Genomic DNA, 14,282 nt, shown 5'->3' on the forward strand with positions numbered 1-14,282 from the left:
ATAAAACAAGAGGATAAAAAAAGTCTGTCCTCTCGTATTTTTTAAGCTTTTATCATGATTACTCTATACAACAGTAACAAGGAGTATAAACCCATTAGTGGAAGCAGTATTTTTTTTTCGAAACAATTTCGCTTATGTTTATCCTCTCTAGACTTCGCTAAAAACGTATTACTCCTACGTAAAATATTAATAGACAGGCAAGGATTCATACCGTTAAAGAAGGAGCGCAATATTATCCATATTTTCATTTCATATACAGAGAAAAGAAATTATTATGTTTCTGAGAGGAGCTTCCCATTTTTGTTGTTGTTTTGAAAAATATATCGCAATGCACGGGCCTTGATAGATAAAGGAGGCAATGAATGAAATATATCACAATGCACGCGCCTTGATAGATATAGGAGGCAATGAATGAAATATATCACAATGCACGGGCATTGAAAGATATAGGAGGCAATGAAGGAAATATAATGCATGCACGGGCCTTGGTAGATATAGGAGGCAATGATAATCTCTCTCTTTGCACGAGAGGTTTATCTTTAATAATTAAATAAATGTAATTATTTTTAATTATTTTAATCTTCAATAATTAACATTAATAATAGTTAAATCGTTTAAAATAAAGTTATACCTATTATCATCTCAAACTTTGCTAATATTGACGTTTAAAGTGAAGGGTACCCCTCTTGCCCGCTTTCTTTAGATTTATATAATAGTAAGGAAAAAGCGCAATTGCGAAAACCTTTGGTGGCGATCCCACCTTAGGGAGGCTAGACGTTTCTCGTAACCCTAGCTGATCGCCGCGTATATCCTAAACCAAACGATGATAATGGAGTAGAAGCCAATGGTACAGATTGGTGTCTATGTGGAATAGACGGAAGACTAGTGGATGGTGGTGTTAGAAGCAGGGCCGGAAATAAGAAAAATTTCTCAAAGGACATGTGTCCAGTGACCCCCCTATTTGACTAGAAAATTTATTGGACATTGTCCACTGACGTGTGCATAGTGTCTCATCTTCATTGTCAAGCTATCAAAACTTCGGAAAAGTTATTGGTCAAAATGTCCAGTGACCCCCTTAGTGTTTAAAAAAAGTATGGGACATTTTAAAATTTTATTGGACAATGTCCAGTGTCCTGTGCTTATTTCCGGCCCTGGTTAGAAGCCAATGATACAGATTGGTGTCTATGTGGAGTAGACGGAAGACCAGTGGATGGTGGTGTTTAGGAGCCAGTATGTACAGACTGGTGTCCAAGTGGGATGGACAAAGACCAGCAGAAGATGGTGGTGATTAGAAGCCAGTATGTACAGACTGGTGTCCAAGTGGAATGGACGAAGACAAGAAGATGGTGGGGTGATTAGAAGCCAGTAAGTACAGACTGGTGTTCGTGTGGGATGGACAAAGACCAGAAGATGGTGGTGTGAGAACTCAAGTAGAGGAGCCATTTCCGTGACTGTGAAAGCAGTTCGGAAATGGCGAACACGTTTGCTCCGATACGCAAACTGCGAACGCGGTCACGTGGGTGTAACAACGGACAGACAGACACACAGACAGACACACAGACACAGACAGACACACACACAGACACGGCCGTTACAGAACCTCTCCTGGACTACGTCACACGGAGAGGTAAAAAGATTCACTTACCTTACGTTTAGAGTACAGATTATTACCAATGAGATAGATAGAGTTACAATTCAAATCGGCTTACCACGAAACACATTGTTTTTACCAAGCACGTTTATCAAAACATGACAGCGCCATCTGTGAGCCTCTAGTGGAACTTATTACAACTTTAGTCGCTTATTTACAATCAGAAACATCGTTATGATTTTTATTTCATCTATTTATTAGATTAAAAAGGACTAGAGTTTTTATTATTTAACTCGCGTATTTTATTTAACACGTTTAAAAAACTATCTTGACAGCTTGTTACGCAGATTATAGCAGCAGACGGTAATAAAAAAGTTCTAAAAGTGGCGCCACCTGTATTTGATAAAGATTCATGTTCGACAAAAGGTGTATTGCGAAACGTCGATCTCGAGATCTCACGTTGTGACTCTAGGTTTATTGTATAGGGACAGGGCAAACCCATTCTTGCCACGTCATAGACTTATAGCGATTTCCACTGACTGCACTAGAGCACTCTAAGTGCACTCTCGGCGCGTTTTCGTCCGCCACTGGGAACACGAGTGCAACACGCGCCCAGAATCGCCATTTCCACTGACCACAAAAACTGCCCGAGAACTGCTCTTTCGTGCTCTGAAAAATTCGACGGAGCGACGGTGCTCGAGTATGACGTAATGAAATTAAAATGGCGGACCACGCGGTATCTCATACAAGACAGGCTCTCGCTTATGCTTATATATTTCTGGAATCATCTTCTGAAAGTTCTGAAGATGAAGAATACGAGGTTTTATCATTACTTTAAAGATATTACGCCTCGTCCTTAAACCAATAATTATATCAGAGACGTTGTCGATCATTACTCAAAATAGATTTTTTGTAAATTAATTGAAATGTTAAGTCTATTAATTGGTTTCAGCTCATTTGCGCCAAGATATACACACTTTATTACAATTTCGTCTCCGGCGCCAATTTTGATTATTCAGAGCGCGCTCGGACCTCTCGATCGTGTTCCACTGACGAAACTATTTTCTTCAAAACTCGCTGAGGGCAGTTACGTCATCCTAACCTTGAGAGCACTCTTTGGAGCAGTCAGTGGAAATCGCTATTATATCTCTTACCTCGATTCCATCCCCCTAACAGGGGAATTTCAGTACCGCACCTACAAACGCTCCCCTATGTAGAGGTATAAAATGACGTCGGATGTTCTTTCCCTCCCTGACAAACGCCCTCTCCCTATATATTCTATCTCATTGATTATTACCATTTAATATTTTATTTTATTTATTCCTGGCGAATAATTATTATAATAATAAAGAAATAATCTATGTCCACAGCAGTTAAATAAAGAGAAATGATTTATGAATCTATATATTTTTAATAAAACAGAAATCCTGAAGTTTATTATCTCTTGTCAGCACGCACAAAGCTAGGTTACATAGAGACCCAGCTTTGCGCGTCGCGAGCAGCGCAGCGTCCGTGAGCGCGGATCGAGTGGGCTATGATGTAACAGAGCATACAAAATAAGCTGTCGTCTGATATAGGTAGCTGCCTATCCTGTAGAGTAAAAACAAATACAAATTTCCTCACGCGCATTCTTTGTCCATGTTATAGGCATGGATAAAGAATGCGCGTGCGGAAAGTCGTTTTCACACTATACGATAAGCAACTCCTATCTCGAACGACAGCTTATTCTGTATATAACCAGGAGTTCATAATAACCCCACTTCGGGGGGGGGAAGTATGAAACTGGCCATAGAGCTAATGGTAAAAATCGCGAACAACAAGATTCTGTCGTTGCGCATAGAAAGGATTAGCCTGTTTATGGACATACAACCTTACAGTATATCATAGTAGTATCTATGCTCCTTGGTTTTCGTTCCAAAACTTCCGTTGGCTGGGATCTCCGTCGAAAAGAAAAATGGCGATATGGTGGACGTAGAAACAAGTTGCAATTCTTATATTAAAGATACTGGGAATAAATTTGTCCAAACCGTTTTAATTTAACCACGGAATTCTCATTCACACATATCACAACAAAACATTATTGACGATCGTTTAAATGTTTCGTAGAAAACTAGAAATTCCGACTAAAAGCCAACTTCTTAGCCAAGGCTTAATTTACACTGTTCCGACAGAAGCAGACGTGAGCCATTTTCGCTCCCAAAATCACAAGATAAAAATAGTGCTAAACCGGAAGTGTGTAAGTTAATTCGCGTGGGCGCTTAAAAATGGGGTAACTATTTCTTAGGGAGTTAAGCGGTGTATGAATCCGCTGAGCTTTACGGCGAAACTTTGTTGTTACGGGCTTTTTAACCAGTTTCGTACTTCGGGTTATTATGAACTCCTGATATAACGTAGTTTTGTGCGTGCTGACAACAGGCGAATGAAATATTCATGTTCAGGATTCAAAATATGCTGAAGTTTTTTAGCCTCTTGTCAGCACTCCACTCCTCTCTCCTTCCAGCTTGCATCACTATTCCCAAGTACGCTCCTTACCCAATGGATTTAAGTTGTAATTATTAAAGGAGAGGCTCAGATTTTAATTAAAAAAAGGGTCCAACAAATTAAGAAACTGGTTTTTGACTTGCAAACTTCTTTTATATCGAAGCCTGATTGCCATTTGCCAGTAAAAATTTTACCACCAGCGTGGGAAATAAGGCGGTGGCACAGGGCAAATGTCCAGTTAAAAAATTAGACCGGAGGTGATAAAGTGGTCCACGGGACCTCTAAGATTATTCAAGGGTAACCAGAGTCCAGGCATTATCTCAACTATTTTAATTATCCTCTTATTTAGTTAAGCAGACGACGTGCCCTTGTCAATGGCCATGAACCAGAGGTTGCTTGCAGGCCCATTGTCCAGTTTTAAAATAATCCTTATTCCCCAACCAACAAATGAACAAGTTGGGTTAGTCTAGTCTCCATCTAAGCAGGAATACATAGATTTAGTACTTGGAATCTATAAGTGGCCATAGACCCCATACAAATATCTGATTGACTGTGAAGGGAAGCGCCAAAAACTTTTAAACCACCTGCTCCTCCTTCCTCGCGTCTCATTGGTTAAGCGAATGTGTGGGACAGATCGAGATCATGACCTTTTAAGCTGTCGTCTGCATCAGTTTCGGCTCCGAAATGGTCGGAAAGTGCGAGAACTTGGAACAGTTTGACGTTAACGACGTTTTAGAGGCGGAAATTTCTCTAACTGTAACTAAAGTCGACGATTTAGAAGTTAGTGTAGCTCGAAATTCAGTATTGAAAACGAATGCTATAATAATTTCGAAAAAAGATGACGTTACCTCCCCTTAAACCCTAAGCCTTTGCATAGGGATACTGATGTTTTGTTTTTGTATAACTTTGGTGAAGAGTGGAAGGAATTAAATTTTACTCCACCCTGTGAGAATAGTAATATCGAGTTTTTAATGGAAAGCAAGTCTCGCCTTTTTTTAGAAACGTAATCCTTGGTCTACTTGTTCAGACGACGTATCATGTTTACATTTGGGTTCACCGCGCATAGGTCGTGAAAGTCGCGGTGCAGGTCGCAAAATACGTCCAATAAATTATGCATGACGTCAACGGTGACGGTTTCTACACCGCCTCCCCTTTCAGTCAGACACCCAGGCCCATAAAATGGCCTCTTAAGGATTCCAAGTAGTAAATTTATGTATTCCTGATCTAAGGGATAGGATCACGTGACTAATAAAGTTTACTGTAGTACCATCTGTCGTTGAGCGACGAAAATAAATCTCTTATTTTTCCGATTGGTTTAGAGTCTGACTCTTGGGGTAAAACGGGTTCTGCGCATGGCAAAATCTAGCCAATCAGGTTATCCCTTTCTCACCTCAAAACCCAAGCTCGAGATCTGAGCCGTTATAAAAATTCAAAAGATTTGTTGGTTGGGTCTATTGTAAATACCAAACCCGCGGTTGGGCTAAATTCATTAGAAACTTTGGCGGGATACGGTCAAAAGGAATTCTGCGCAATGGGAATATACCTATTTAGACAAATCTAGCCGACTTGTTGGAAATGTTGTTCTATTATTAAAGCCAAGAAAGTTCATTTATTCTTCATGTTGAACCATCACTTTAAACATATTTTGCTCAAAATTTGAGTAAAGGAAGTCCTTTTCTCAATATAAAATGAAAGTCATTGTGGCTTACATTATGAATATAGCCACAAGGTGTTAGATTATTCACCTTGTGGTAAAAGATACCTCCACTTTTTAATTGTTTTTCTAAAATATTAAAATTCTTGTTAAAATAAAGATTTAAAAAATTTAAATCATATACTAACGTATTAAAAACATGTTACATTAAATAACACCTGGCAAGCGTTGATGTTTAGCTTAGTGTTAAAGGCCAACTTCCACCGAAAAGGGTTCTTACGAACTGAAGACCGTGCATCGATTCTTAACAATAGAGCGACCGTGCCAATTTTCGAGTCCCCACTGGGGCAAAATTTGGAGGGGTTTTTACGAACTGAAAACCTTACTATGCGGGTTCTCACGAACTGAAGATAAACAATAGGAAGTCTCTTAAATATTTTATTCCCGATTTTTACGACCCTCTGAAGGAAAATATCTATTGTTTATCTTCAGTTCGTAAGAACCCCCGTATCAAGGTTATCAGTTCGTATGAACCCCTCAAAATTTTGTCCAGCGGGGATTCGAAAATCGGCACGGTCGCTCCATTGTTACTCTCGATGCATGGTTTTCAGTTCGTAAGAACCCTTTTCGATGGAAGACGGCCTTTAAGATTTTTCTATGTTTACCTCTTAAACGTGATTAAATAAGAAGTGTTTCTAGTTGGAACACATTTTTAGGATCCTTAGACAAACAGAGATGTAATTTGACATCAACATTGAAGCAATAAACATTAACTCACACCAATGTTTAACTTTATAACATGTTCAGATGTTGCAAACCTAAACACTTTTTTTTCTGTGAAGGGATCATCCATTTATTTGAGTTTGTAAAGCGGGAAGATTTGAGGGATCATGCATAAAAATGTTTGGACTAAAATGTTTATTTAAATATTGGAAACGCATATATTTCTTATGTATTAATTATTAAAAAGAGAAATTTTATACTAATTATTATTAGAAAGATAAAATTTATTACAATTATTATTAGAAAGAGAAATTTTATACTAAATATTAGGGTTGTAAGTCGGAAAATTTTCCGCGGAAAATTTTCCGCTCGGAAAATTTTCCGGAAAATGACCGAGCTATATTTTTCCGGAAAATTTTCCGTATTTTTCCGCTACCTGTTTTTCAATTAAAAAGTTAAAACTTTAAAACTTTTCAATTGCCTTTCTTTTCAAAACATTCATTATTTGGTTTTAGGTGAATTCGGAGGGGTAAAAAATTGTCCAAGGGCACAGAGTCTAGTGACCCCTATTCTCTATAGGAAAAGCTCACTCATTTGCTATCGCTTGCATGCATAGGGTTACTGTTTGCTCTTATGACGGTATAAGGCGTTAGAGAGTCGAGACCTAACCGTTAAGAGACCCAAGTGAAACTAAAATTATCAGGCATAAAGGATAGTGATCGTCTGCGTCATTGTAAGGGAAACGAGGTGTTATGTTGTTAATGTTATTAAGTTTGTTAACCCTGTTTTAAGTCACAAATTATGGGAAAATCAACCACTAATATTTGGTGGTACTTTAATAGATCTACTAAAGATGGCAAAATAACTGGAGAATGTTTTAAATCTTTAAAAGTTAGATAAACTGACTCAAAGCTCACATAATTGCTAGTTTTATATTTTTCCGATTAGCGGAAAATTTTCCGCTAAGAGGAAAATTTTCCGGAAAAGTTTCCGGAAAATTTTCCGCGTTTTATTTTTCCGGAAAATTTACAACCCTACTAAATATTATTAGAAAAAGAAAATTTATAATAATTATTATTATTAGAAAGAGAAAATTTATAATAATAATTACTATTAGAAAGAGAAAATTTATAATAATTATTTTTAGAAAGAGAAAATTTATAATTAGAAGGATAAAGTTTATAATAATTATTAAATTAGAAGCATAAAATTTTTAATTATTAAATTAGAAAGATGAAATTTTTTAATTATTAAATTAGAAAGATGAAATTTTTAATTATTAAATTAGAAAGATAAAAACCATATCATTATAATTATTAGACAGTTAAAATAATTATTATTATTAGATTGTTAAAATAATTATTGTTATTAGACAGTTAAAATAATTATTGTTAGAAACGCAAAAAGAAGTTTGTTAGAAATACAATAATTATTATTATACGAAAAACAAGCCTTTAGTCCTTTTCCTCCAAGCAACGCTCCAGGCAGTTTACGCGTCTCCCGTTTGTTCTCTCTCTCTCCTCTCTCCCCAGCACCATACGAAACATGATTTTATTACGACACGTGTTGCAATCACCCGCGAAAAGCAGATTTTAAATTTAAACCCGTAATCTTAAGAGCGCACCAAGCGGCGAACTAAAACACCAAAAATAAATCCTCGAAAGCTAGCATGCGCGGGCCTTGATTAACGTAGGGTCCGCACTAGTGCACCTCGTTAGCAGTTCGCCTTGAGTAAAGAAATACTACAAACCTTACCATTTACTTTTTTCATAATTTATAAGTAATATATGGATATATTTTTCGTAATTTCGATGCCTTTAGTAGTTTTGTAGCTATAATGATCAGTTTCATTTTTATATTCCAAGGACATTTTTTAATATTGTTATTTGAAATAGTTGTTTATATATTATTTAAGCTATACTACATATGTATATAGCATAAACCTTCCTAACTGATTACAAGAACAACGCTAAGGTGGTTCCGATACCTTCGGCGAAAATAGAAAAATATCCTATTCTCGTCAAGGTTCGCGAGCGGGCAGCGGAACACAGCGCGGCCCGAACCGAGATGGTTCAGCGCATCCGCACCGGCGGCAATGGTTCAGCGGCGTATGTATGCATCCACCTTAATGAAGAGACATTAACGGGATCGTCATCGCCTAGCTCGAGACCATTATCGCCAAGCTCAGAACCACCACATACCCATCCCAAAGAAGAATTCTCGGAATCCTTTGATATAAGGAAAACCACTGAGATGGAACCACCAGAGTTGGATTAAGAACTCTAATCAGATAAGACGAAGCAATAATGAAATAAACTAAACAAGAATTCAGTCTTAGAGAAACTACTTCACCACGTTAAGAGTTGCAAAATATGATATTGGATTCTTGCATATTACGCGGTAAAACCTATACTTTCATTGGATTTCCACTGATGAAAGAGGATATTTCAAATTGACATTTTAATATTAATTTTTTTATAGAGTAGTGTATTTAAAAAAAACATTTCAACTATTTATACGTGAAATTTAGCGATTGCCACATATCCATGTCTCTTGTAGATAATGCGATTTTTAGTATTTTATTTTAATTTAATGTGGTTCGACTGTAGTAAAATCATTTAAAAAGATACTTTTAAGTCTTTCAGTAACTTTTATATTGTTTTCTTTTAGACATTAGGCCTTAAAGCCTCAAATTTGTTCACTAGTGCCAGGATATTTACCAATACGAGAGCACTTTACTTCTAGTCCCTTTTCTTACTTACTATAATTCATAGTTGTTCACGAGAAGTTTCAGAGTGTGTGTTCTTCAATCATTCATTTAACTGTTTCAGATTTAATCAGGTCATGACGGGAAGGACATTTGGGTTATGATATCAGATGCAGACAAGTGTATATCCGTACGAAACATTCAGGATCTCCAACAACTTTATCTTGCATTTGGGTTATAGAAGCGCGCCACAATACCAGTTCCTTCTCTGTGAAACCAAGACCAACGTCAAAGTCAAAATCACTCCGGACCCTATCGCCCACAACCAATTCCTCAAAGACCGTCCTATAAATTGGTAGTTGAGAGGCAACAGTCATCTTCTTACCAACAATCATCGTCTTATCAACCTCAACCTGTATACAAACCGTAGTCTCATGACACCCACTGTTTCTTACCCCGCTCCGGCACCATCCGTTGTTCAAAAACCAGTGGACGAATACCAAACTTTATCATCAAGTTCTTCGTCATTTAAACCAGTCAATAGCGGATCCAACTACCAGTCTGATCAGTCATACGGAACTAGAATTTCTACTTCTCAGGGACACTACAAACCTCAAACTTTGGACTCGAGCAATTACCCTACAAGAACCGTAGTTTCGTCCCAAAGCTCACCCGGATACCAAAGTTCTCAAGGTTCATACATCAAGGACGCCAAACAACCCGATTATCTTAATGGTGCCAGTTACCCGCCACAACGTGACGCCAAGTACGTCGGTGTACAGTCGAACGTGCAATCGAATGTACAATCGGTGTCTCCATCAGTGTCCAGACCAGTTTATCAAGACCAGAGGGCTAAGGGTCCAGCACCGTCAACCTCATCGGACGGACGACAATACTATCAAGGTCAAGATGGCATTTATGAAGTAGCCAATACCGGGCACGTGCAACAACAGGAACTCTTCGACTCGAAGGAGCCTTGCATTTGTGTACCATTTTACTTGTGTAAGGATGAATATTTGAGCAATTCCGCCAGGGAAAGTGACGGTCCGGCCGTAGACATTGATGAACGGTCTGCTAGGAAGTCTAATGTTACCAGAAGATGTTTTCCAGCTAATGACGTAAGTTTAACGCCCAAATTTCATTTTTTTAAGTTAATTCAATACCTTGTACTTAGAGATGTTTATGATTCTTTGAACATACTTAGACTGAAATACCAGCTTACGCTAGAGATGTCATGTCCCGTTTCGTCGGAGGATCCAACAGTTGCGGTCTTCTCCGAAGGTGCTGCAAGGTCCCACCGTCTGGAGGGTTTGAGAACCTACCTAATGGCTTCCAAGGAGGCGTTCCACAAGGATTCCCTCAAGGTTTTCCACAAGACGGCTTCCGACAACATCAAGGATCTGACGTTCAGAGCGATTTCCAACAAGAGTACGTACCCGTTCAAGAGCACAACCAAAACCAACAACATGGCGGCCCCTTACCCAATCACATTGTTGGCATTCAATCTGGTGGACACCCACCACATCGACCCGGACAAGGCATCCCGATTAACAACTTCCCTCATCGGCAACCTCAACATATCCAACACGTAGATCAATTTCAAGGAAGTTACAACCAACACCACCAACAAAATCAACACCAACAGAGCATCAACAGACCAGTTTACGAACCCGCAACTTCCATTTAGAGACCCATACCTCAGTTCAATCAAGATGATAAAATTCATTGCCCACCCATATCCACTGCTGCCATTGTACCAGGAGCTCAACAAGGTCACGTTAAGCCTTACCAGAAGTTCATTAAATTAGCCTAGATGGGGGTGGTAGAGGCGGTAGAGGATGTGGTTGTTTCGAGGTGTGGAAAGTGGTTAGGGTTCCCACTGCCACAAAAATTGACGGTGTAGTATTCGAGCGGGTGTGTAGTGGCATCTAAAGATGATAGTGCTCAGGTTTTACCATAAGTTTATCATGCCTCTAAGTAGAGAAATGGCTGCTACTCCTATGGCAATAGTGTTTGTCTGGCTCCCTTTAATGAAACCCTATACTCTCTCCGTATCATTTATCACCTCAACTTCAATACAAAATTGTACTGCCTAGCCTAGCGTTTCATTTATCCCTTTTAGAATGTTTCAGGACTGAAACCGCCTCTATCTGACGAGAGAGAGAGAGAGGGGGGGATTTTGGGGTTGCTTAAGTAAAATTCGTCCCCCCCCAATGCATGCCTATACGAAACGTAAAAATCTCCTTTATTCCATTGGATGATTTTTTTTTTCATGAGACCAATTTAGTAATCGTCTCGACCGCTTGGTGGCTGCACCACGACAGAAATTTCAAAATTTTCTCTCTTCGGATCTTAGCGCTATACGAGTTCTGACGTCACAGTAGCCTGAAGAAGATGCCCAGTTGTAACCCACATTTGTGTACTTAGAGGCATGATAAACTGTTTGAAATTGTTGGCGATGAACATACAGTACAGGAAAAATAGGTTTTAACCCAGAAAAAATTGAACCAAAGCTGAGAATTTCAGACCTTATAGATTTTTGGGCGCTCTTTAACGTGGTGTGGTCTCCCACACTATCCCATTGGTGGAATTTCCGCCATATTGAAAAATGGCGGACAAAATCGAGAAAACGTTTAATAACTCTGGTTCTACTCAACCGATTAACACGTAACTAGGCTTCAATTGTAGATTACCTTCAAACACATATTTCATCTTTTAAGATATTTTGCCCTACAACTAACCAGAAGTTCACAATCTGACCCTGAAGATTAGCCTCATATAAAAAATGGGAATTTAAAGCATTTTATGATTTATTACAAATAAATAATTCTGACAAGAGTATATTTGCTCAAGTGTTTTATTTTGGGAAGAACCGATATATCTAAAATGGTTGATAAATAGAACAAATTGTACGTTTGACTCAAATGGGTTTGTCATCCAAATCTTTTCCATATTCATAATTTAAAAATGTTTAGAATTTGGGTAAATGTCACAATAAGTCGAACTATCGCCTTCAGTAGCGGTTAAAGTGCTAAGTTTATAAGGTTTCTTTTTGGTTAAGGTTTTATCCATTAATTGTCCTCCTCGGACTCTGACTTGCAACTAGTGGCCCGTGTTACAACCTGTTTTAATAGAAATTTGCAGGTTCTCGGGAGTCCTGCGCAAGGCTAGTAACACTACTAGACGAGTCCATTTTTCCCCTATGCGAGTCTTCTTTTTTTTCTCTCTATAGACGCGACTCGCGTTTATACGAGAAATTTTGAAACCGTTTTGGAAAGTACAAAAGGAATATAACGCTGTTAAAAGCAGAGATCTTTCACGTCAAAATGCAAATATTACTTTTCAAAAAAGTTAGGCCTTTCAATTAATGGTTGAAAACGGTTACAAAGTGTCTCGTGTAAATGCGGCTTATTTTTGTTGGGCAAGTGTATTTCTTATTCGCGAGGGGTCAACTAAAGCAAGCTACACGATCGTAAGTAAATAAGTGACTATTTTTAATTTAGACTCATAAGACTCAGTAAAAAAATTTTGGACTCGCATTGAACTCGCTTAACAACTTTTGAGTTTTTGGAGGACTCGCGAGTACTGGAAAATTGGACTCGAGAACTCGCGAGTACTGGCAAATTGGACTCGAGGACTCGCGAGTACTGGCAAATTGGACTCGAGAACTAGCGAGTACTGGAAAATTGGACTCGAGAACTCGCGAGTACTGGAAAATTGGACTCGAGGACTCGCGAGTACTGGAAAATTGGACTCGAGAACTCGCGAGTACTAGAAAATTGGACTCGAGAACTCGCGAGTACTGGAAAATTGGACTCGAGGATTCGCGAGTACTGGAAAATTGGACTCGAGGACTCGCGAGTACTGGAAAATTGGACTCGAGGACTCGCGAGTACTGGGAAATTGGACTCGAGGACTCGCGAGTACTGGAAAATTGGACTCGAGGACTCGCGAGTACTGGAAAATTTGACTCGAGAACTCGCGAGTACTGGAAAATTGGACTCGAGAACTCGCGAGTACTGGAAAATTGGACTCGAGAACTCGCGAGTACTGGAAATATGGACTCGAGAACTCGCGAGTACTGGAAAATTGGACTCGAGGACTCTGCAAGTCCAGTTTTCCACGTCTCGCACTTGGACTCCCACACCTCTAGTCCTAACATATTTAAATGCAAACGTTGACAACGTAATCTTTCAGCAGCTTGTTCTCTCTCGTTACATTTGGTTTTGTCGCCGACGTTTTCGACTTAAGTTGTCATGCAGCTGTTCCATATTAAAATAACTAGGGTCACTGCGCCGTTTCTCCCTACGTATTCTTCGAGTCATGTTGTCACGCAGCTTTTCCATTTCACGATAATTAGGGTTATTACGCCGTCTTTCTCTTCGACGTTCAGCGTCACGCTGTCCCTTTGACTTACGAGCGTGTATCTGATTAGCATCTTGACCTTGTAAATTAACGTCAGGCAAACTATTGGACGTGTCACTTCTCAAAGTGCAATTTCTTTCATTAGTCTCTTTATCTTGTAAGGTAACATTCGGCAATTGACTCGAAGTATCACTTCTCGAAGTGGAATTTGATTGAGTTGTATCTTGATTTTCTAATTTAACGTCAGGCAAACTACATGATTCTGACGTGTCACTTCTGCTAGTGCAATTCGACTGACTAGCATCTCGATCTTCTATTTTAACCTCAGGCAAACTGTTCGACGTGTCATTGGCATTTTTGGAAGTGCAAATTTGCTGGTTCGTCGTATTCATTGCTACAAACTTCATCAAAGCCTTTTTCTTAGCGGCGTATAGTAACCGTTTTCGTTCATTCTCTTTCTTTCGAAATTCTGGATTCATTCTCAGCCGCCTCATTTTATGGGTTGAGGAATTTTTTTCAACTGACATTTTAGTTAGACTTTAGTTATTTTCCTCGGTTGACAGATTTGACTGTTTGGGGTTTATGCGTTGGAGGCTTATAGCTTCTACAACCGCCGTCGATTTGCCAGAACGTAGCAGACGATATGAACAGAAAGTAGAACCAAATATTTTGCTGGACTCGCGATGGGAAAATTGTCAAAATTGCTTTCAGACTAATGAAAAATAAAATTTTGGTTTAAGAACTCAACGGCTAAAACTGAA

The 14,282-nt window shown here is 38.8% G+C and overlaps 2 protein-coding genes and 1 long non-coding RNA gene across 10 annotated transcripts; 1 reads left to right on the top strand and 2 right to left on the bottom strand.

Moving 5' to 3' along the window:
* Positions 1-3,335: 3,335 nt before the first annotated feature.
* Positions 3,336-5,207, bottom strand: LOC149588820 (uncharacterized). Its single transcript, XR_016379902.1, has 3 exons — positions 4,921-5,207; positions 4,609-4,832; positions 3,336-4,549 (listed from the first exon to the last, which is right to left on the bottom strand). It is a non-coding gene; the product is annotated as an uncharacterized LOC149588820 (long non-coding RNA).
* LOC149588821 (uncharacterized) lies at positions 4,743-11,908 on the top strand. 2 transcript variants are annotated; one of them, XM_089862343.1, is made up of 3 exons: positions 4,743-4,852; positions 9,281-10,274; positions 10,361-11,908. In XM_089862343.1, the coding sequence occupies exons 2-3, from the start codon at positions 9,591-9,593 to the stop codon at positions 10,841-10,843; spliced, it is 1,167 nt and encodes a 388-aa protein (XP_089718469.1). In that variant the 5' UTR covers positions 4,743-4,852; positions 9,281-9,590; the 3' UTR covers positions 10,844-11,908. The 2 variants fall into 2 exon arrangements, with proteins under 2 accessions (XP_089718469.1, XP_089718470.1); XM_089862344.1 differs by lacking the exon at positions 4,743-4,852 and adding an exon at positions 7,891-8,229.
* Positions 11,909-11,997: 89 nt separating this feature from the next.
* LOC149588822 (uncharacterized) lies at positions 11,998-14,201 on the bottom strand. 7 transcript variants are annotated; one of them, XM_089862349.1, is made up of 2 exons: positions 13,304-14,201; positions 11,998-12,847 (listed from the first exon to the last, which is right to left on the bottom strand). In XM_089862349.1, the coding sequence occupies exon 1, from the start codon at positions 14,046-14,048 to the stop codon at positions 13,371-13,373; it is 678 nt and encodes a 225-aa protein (XP_089718475.1). In that variant the 5' UTR covers positions 14,049-14,201; the 3' UTR covers positions 11,998-12,847; positions 13,304-13,370. The 7 variants fall into 7 exon arrangements, with proteins under 7 accessions (XP_089718475.1, XP_089718477.1, XP_089718473.1 ...); XM_089862351.1 differs by having other exon boundaries at positions 11,998-12,909; XM_089862347.1 differs by lacking the exon at positions 11,998-12,847 and adding an exon at positions 12,990-13,033.
* Positions 14,202-14,282: the final 81 nt, after the last annotated feature.

This window comes from Phalangium opilio, unplaced genomic scaffold, assembly GCF_054372755.1.
Source record: "Phalangium opilio isolate 3A_F unplaced genomic scaffold, DU_Popi_V2 ptg000537l_1, whole genome shotgun sequence".
Lineage (NCBI taxonomy): Eukaryota > Metazoa > Arthropoda > Arachnida > Opiliones > Phalangiidae > Phalangium > Phalangium opilio.